The sequence below is a fragment of the Rousettus aegyptiacus genome, unplaced genomic scaffold (assembly GCF_014176215.1).
Source record: "Rousettus aegyptiacus isolate mRouAeg1 unplaced genomic scaffold, mRouAeg1.p scaffold_m13_p_13, whole genome shotgun sequence".
In the NCBI taxonomy this organism is placed as follows: Eukaryota; Metazoa; Chordata; class Mammalia; order Chiroptera; family Pteropodidae; genus Rousettus; species Rousettus aegyptiacus.
Genome location: NW_023416288.1, coordinates 22,202,575 through 22,209,746, shown reverse-complemented (window position 1 = coordinate 22,209,746; position 7,172 = coordinate 22,202,575). Strand labels below are relative to the sequence as shown.

At 34.7% G+C, this 7,172-nt stretch overlaps 1 protein-coding gene across 1 annotated transcript in view; it reads right to left on the bottom strand.

The window, feature by feature from the left end:
- Positions 1–1,647: 1,647 nt before the first annotated feature.
- The window catches only part of NXPH1 (neurexophilin 1), a 268,241-nt gene continuing 262,716 nt past the window's right edge, over positions 1,648–7,172 (bottom strand). The window contains exon 3 of the mRNA XM_016133664.2: positions 1,648–3,597. Within this exon, the coding sequence (XP_015989150.1) occupies positions 2,836–3,597 (762 nt within the window). The 3' untranslated portion in view covers positions 1,648–2,835. The remainder of the gene's footprint in view (positions 3,598–7,172) is intronic.

Genomic DNA, 7,172 nt, shown 5'->3' with positions numbered 1-7,172 from the left:
ATTAAAATTTACCCAGTTTGTTGAGGCAACAAGTTGGTCTAATAAAGTTTTTTTAATTTGAACCTTCAAACCTTTATAGTCAGTCATCTTTCTTCACCCACTTCCTTGTCTAAAACAGGAAGAGTATATTGAATACAAATAAATTTTCTTTTGAATCCAAGTTCTATATCATCATGACTTTTCTGTATAAAGGTGGAGGTGTTGTTGATGTAGGAGTTTAAGGTAATTATGTACAGGCCCAGAAAAAAGTCCCAAATGTTTAGATTTTTAAAAATTGAAACCTTATTGGAAGTTTGCTGTTTTCTTTTTATTTTGTTTGTTTCTTTTTCTAAAGAAAAACTACAGAAAAATAATTCAATTCATTGAATCTTAGTTAGCTATGTTCTGTATGTTTATAAAAATTGAAAACCAACATTTCGTGAGGAGGATGGACAACAATGCAGACAAGGGAAGACTGAAGCACATTTTCATATTACCTTGAATTTGAGTAACAAAAGAACAGATTAGACCACATACTGAAAGTCATGGTCTACTAATCAAATGATCCTAAAAATATATATATATTTTCCCTTCTATTTCTCTTTTTGCTAAGAGAAAACTAACTCCCGAGTGATCACTTTGATAAATAAACCCCAGAGTAACAAGACTTATCTGTGGAAAATGTGTCCAGGAGCTGGATTTCACGAAGCTCTTATTGCCTGTTATGCCAGAGAGAGTCTGTTCTAACATTAACTTCTAAATCCCATAGCAAATTAATTAATACATTGATATGAATGGTTGTCTACTTATATTGGAGGATTTTAAGAGATGGAAATTTAACAGGATGACGTGTCTTTGATTTGCAGTTGAAGGCTCTCTTTAGTTGAATAAGTTATTGAGTTCTCACTTTAGAACTCTGTGGTTTTATGTTCCCTATAGTATTTCTATTGTCTTCTATATGAAAATATACTTATTCCTATACGGCATGAAAGGAAGATGCGAATGTGTTAGTGTTCTTTATTTGGCTTCTTTGGTTGACTTGAAACTCTTCATATCCCAGTCCCCAAGCTGTGACTTTAAAAATGGGTTACCTTACATATTTTCTCTTCTGTTTTTTTTCTTTGTCTGGGATTGTGTACAGTAATTATTTAAAATATAAAGTTTAATGTTCATAAACAATCTATATAGATAAGTTGACCCCATTTGACCATTGAAGCCATCTACATTACTGTAATTTTTTTAGTTGAGTTGAGTTACTATGGTAGAATCAGGGAGTCAGGCACAGTCTTCAGACACCTCAATGTTCTTGTAAAGAAAAAAATTACCTTTCTCTTAATCTTCCGCTAAATGAAGATACTATACAAGAAAAAAATCAAACAACTAGCAATAGTTAATTTAGAAAACCTCAATTATCTCCTTATGTTCGTCGATTTTGGTATTCATGATAACTAGTATGACAATAAATCAAAAATGTGTGCAATGTTGTATGCCACTATTATTTCCCAAGTTTGAGAGTGAAAATCCTAATTTTTTTCACTGGGAAACTAATAGCAATTTAGATAGTTCTGTACAGACTTAGAGACATGAGATGTAAAACCATGACTGTATTCCAGCACATTCTTCTTGTCAGAACCATTTAAATCACCGTCTTACACAAGTACATATTGAAACTCAACTTTAAGCATTTTATTTTTATGTACATTTCATTGTGTCCAGAAATAAAATATCTAAATACAGACACACTGTAATGTTGTATATGTATATCCTCCAACAATACTTGAGCTGAATAAATGCTTTGTACATTTTGTTTTTTTTTTTAATGGAATTCACAGCTACATTGATAAAATGGATTCCTCATATCCTTTTTTCTTTTTTGACCAATAACAAGCAGAGACAAGTACAAGTTAATATTAATAAGCAGCTCAAATAACACTTGGTTAAACTATGTACAATACAAATCATTCATACAAATGAAGACTAGGATATTGAATTTGTTACAATATGTGTAGTAAAGATAAGACAGACACTTATAACTTACATGGTGTCTGTCAGGCATTTTCCTTCTTATATAATGATCAGAACTTGTTTTAAGCAGCATTAGCTGGTCTCAATTTTGCAAAGTCCAATGGTTGGTGATGACAGCTGTAATCCAATGTCTGCCCACGTATAAATTCCAAATGTTTGCTCATCTTTACTGAGAACAGCCTCCCACAATAGAAAAAAGAGCCATCTTGTATCACCTTGAGTGTGCCTACTGTATGCTGGAAAAAAAGTTACTACACTTTGTTGTGTTCATAAAATAAAGAATACTGAGTTCTAAAGACATAGTTTTTCCATTTTAACAAGCATATACTCCTACTGTAGTATTTACCAGTACAGCTACTCCAAGCAATAGGAATGCATGAGTGGGGACTATTGATTAGCATGGACTTAAGACTTTAAAAGAGATTTCTACAACAGCAAGTGTGAGAAACCATTCACTGTCCAGTTAATCTTTTTGTTTGATGATAGTTTATCCTGAACCATTATGAATCAGACAACGAAAGCCCTCTCAACAGGAATCATAACAGATGCAAGCTGAAATGTGTATGAGTGTGTTTGTGTACATCTATGTGTGAGATCATGTCTTCAAGTGTGGCTTTAAAATCTGTGGTGATTTACAACTATACTGAGAGATGAAGCTGACTGGGCAGAAATTACATCAAATTGTTTTCCACTAGCATATTTGCAGCCAGTTGACGAGAGCAGCAGTGTAGACACAATCCAGGTAACAGATGTGACCTTCTTCTTTGAGGTAACAGCCCTGTCATATGAACTTTAATTCCTCAGGCTTCAGTCTCACCCCCATGTTCATCCTCATCCGGAGGGAAAGTAAGGTGTGTCACTGTGGTAGTTGTAGTCGGGGCACACTTTCTGTACTAGTTTATAATCTGTACTATAAAAGGAAATGTAAATACAGATCACCTTAAAGGGCTTGGAGCAGAGCCAGGACACATGACTTTGGGTCTGCTCCTGGTAACAGGTTTTTGAAGGGTCGTAGTTGCAGAGTGTGTTCTTGGTAGCCTTGTCAACCTTTTCATATTCAATACGACAGTTAAAGGACTTGGAATCTTTGGCATCAATCACGGTTTGTTGTGCCAAGTCGAATTCCACTATTTTCGTAGGGGGCACCAAGCTGACAGATACATTCCCTTGACCAGTGGAATTATGCCTGAAATAAACACTAAATGTCCCATTGCCATGATCTACAATTTTCCCAGTTATCAACAGGTTTAGCTTCACTGTTTTGATGTTGGAATGAAAATCACCCCATCCAAACATTTTCTTAAACTTGCCCGTCTTAACAATGGGCCTTCGCTTGGCCCTGGGCCGAGGCTCTTGAAGGTCTGTGGAGTTCCTCAGCCAGTCCCAGAGATCTTGCTCAGAATAAGGTTCTGGGGTGTCATATCGCAGGTCTAAATCTGTATCATTTTCTTTGCCACGGAAAGTCTGTGACAGGAGTCGGCTGATAGACAAGTCTTTGCTGCTTTCTGTCCATATGTGCTTTAATGTGGATTTGCTGCTTCCTGATTTTAGAAGTTCTGACTTTCCACCATTTGTTAAATTGGCACATGTGACCTAAAAATGGAACAGAAAAATGGCATTTATATCTCTGTACTTGAGAACACCCAACACTCAGATTCAAGCCCTTTCAAAGAGGCTCAGAATTAAATGATGACACGTTTTCTTAAAGCACCCTCAGCATCTGGCCAATATTTATTAATATATAACAAAATACCACTTACCATATCTATTTTTGCATGTTGATGGGAGGAGGAGGTATAGGTGGATTTAAAAAAAAAAATGAGTCTATGTAAAAATAATGACTTTGACAAGGGAAAGGCAACCTAATATGAATAAATGAAATTAAATTCAAACATAAATGAAATTATTTCTTATCATCAAAATTCAAATACTTTAAAAATAAAATTTTATAATTCATTATATTATTTTTCTACCTCAAAATTACCATAAGTTTTAAAACTGTATGATTTTCTGAAATGTATCTACTGACTTTCTATAGACTTTCGAGAGTCCATGCCACAATCATGTTAGATAGTTTAGATTTTCAAAGAGTCTCTTGTACATTTTAACTAGTTAAGACAAAAAATAACATGTTTATTATCACTTATTATAAGTAAGAAACAATTTGCATAAGATGTAGTTTTTTATTTTAAGGGGTTTAAAATATCATCTAGGAAAGGGGACATAAATGAAAACATCTAATACACAATATTTTACAGATAATTTTCATTCTAGAGAAGCAAAAAACAGGTGGTCAATGACAGAGAGGTCATTTCAGGTTGGACTATAAGAGTCATTCATAAATTGTTCTCTTGGGACCCCAGTCTTACCTCTTTGTAAAGAGCATGACCTTTAGGGCCAGTCTCTCTGGGATCTATGCTTAGCTCTGCCACTTCAAAGCTGCATGCCCTTGCCCAAGGCCTTTAACCTCTCTCTGTCTCAGTTTCCTGTATCTGTAAACTGACAGTAATAATAGTGGCTACCTCATCAGGTTGTTGCAAGCATTGAGTGACCTAAGACATGTACAACCTTTAGAACTACGGTTGGCACATGTCAGTGGCTCAATTAAATTTAGCTATTATTATGAATCCCAAGCTTATATATGAAAACAGTTAGAACAAAAAGGCAACAAATGTCACACATGAAGACCTGGTCTGGGAGTCGCTTTGCTCTTGATTACACAGCCAGGTACTCAGAACCTACATGGGATGGGTTCTGCAAGGAACATAAATGCAGGGGGCCTTGGTAATCTAAGGTAAAACAAAGTCGCTTAGATCTTGTAATCCTGCCTTTTCAAAAATGCCTTAGGGTCAATGAGCTCTTGGCTATCAGCTACTATATAGCGAATAGTCTCTTCTCTCCAATTCAAACTGTGGCAATGCGAGTGATAAAGTTCACCTGGGAATAAATGCCAGCTGAAATTTGTCTCTTGCCAGTAACACTGAGCTTAATGACCCCTGCAAATTTAGCCCCATAGAAATTCATTGCACGTGAGAGAAAATGAAGTTTATCATGGTATTATGTCCCATCACTGCACCATGAAAAACCAATACTGAGATGTTGAGCAGGCTAAAAACAAAAGCTCTTTCCAACTATTTCGGGCTGCTCTCCTGGGTCCAGATGCACCTACTGTGATGCCCAAGGCAGTAGCAATACCTTCATGGAAAAGGGGTGCAGGGAGTTTAATTAAGGAAAGACAAATATAACCAATGGAGAAACAGGTCCTAGGGATGAGATGAGGCCCAGAAATAATGGGCAGATTATGATGAGGATGCGGGCCACATCTAAGAGAAGCACAGTCACTCTGAATTTTTAAACAAATCACCTGTGAAGAATCAAAGACAGCTATCAGGTGGTCCATTATTGACCTTGGGACAAATAGTAGGAATTGAGAGAAGGCTGTCTTTGCTGTCAACTTTCCTTTGGTTCCAGATAGTTCCCCTTCCCTTCTGGTCAACCTTTGAATCAAACTCTCCTCTTTTCCCCTGTACCCAAAGGGTTATCTGTTTATAGATTCTCTTCATGCCAAAACATCATTTCAGAAATGGATCAAACTCAAGCAGTATGCGATTAATTATAACAAAATGGTTACTTTATCTAAATTCATTTTGTTTTTTAATAAGAACTAAATATTATATCTTAAAGGGATGAAATTGAGAGCAAAATATTCTTCGGAGAAAGTGGTGATACATAGAAATGTATACTTTTTTTTTAAGAATAAAAATATGAAGCTTTCTACCTATTCTCTCTGCCTAATAATAAAGTCAGTCTCTATAGGACAATTTTTACTCTAATATCAAAAGCATAATCCTTCATAGTTCCATAGTTAACATTATATCATTATAATCACAAAACTAATAGAAACAACTAAATTTTTATACAAATTTACCAAAGGAAGTGCATTTATATATATATATATACACATATATATACATATATATATACACACACACACACATATATTACATTAAAATATATACATTATATATTTATATATATATATAAAACAGAGTAGCTATAATATAAAATTTAAAACAAAGGTTGTGAATAATAGTAAAGATCTTTTGGTTTGAGAGTTTATTTTTCATATCTGTATTTTTTGTTTTGTTTTGTTTCAGTGAAATCTAATTCATTGGTCAAACATCCAAATCTGCACTTGCCAAATTATATAAGCAATGTCCTTAACACAGCCTCTATGTTTATGCACTAGAATAAAAGAAATTTTAAAATTAAATGCGTATCCTATTCTCTCACTTTTACTTTTGGAATCACATAGAGAGTTTCCCATTCTTTGAGTGACATGAAGAATAAATGCAAGCATGCATCTGGTATCAGCTTTATACTTGCGTCTCAGCATCAACACAGTAGATCAAGGAAAGGGGCTGTAATGAGTCGCATCCATAGTGCACTGGCTCATGAAGCAGTAATGAAATTGTCCCAAAGAAGGAGCCAAAAGGGAATTAGAGTGCAATTTACCAGTGGCATATGGGGAATACAAGAAAAAAAAAATGTGGAAATGGGAGATATGATTTCAAGAAAGAAGAACCAATGTACTTAAAAGGATGCTAAGACTATGACAGGCAGACAAAACCTCTGATTTTCAGGTAGAATAGAAATTTAGTTCTAAATTATGCTCTCCACAGCTGTAGTGATTATGAGTATGAGCTCTGGACTCAGCCTGCCTGAATCCTATATCCAGATTGTGATCTTTAACAGCTGTATGATGTGGGTAAATTGTTTAAGTTGTTTATACTTCTATTTTTCTCTTTTAAAGAGTAGGAGAATAATACTCACTCCTTCCCAGAACTGTCGTGAGAACTAAATAGTATACTCCATTTGAAGCACTATGACAGACAGTACCTGGACCATGATTAGTGTTCAGCATTAGTATTACTAACTACTATCATCCTCTGAATTCCACTGGGTAATATTTTATGTAAATAAATTACCTATAATAGGATTTGAAAGCAAGAATACTTTTCTAAGAAAATCTTTCTTTTGCATAACTAAAACCTAAAGCAAACAATTAAAAAAGAAAACATATACTATTGAAAGTGCTGCTGTGACAACCACAAGAAAATGACAGATTGAGTAGATACTAAAACAAGTTAACAAAGGATGTGCATAAG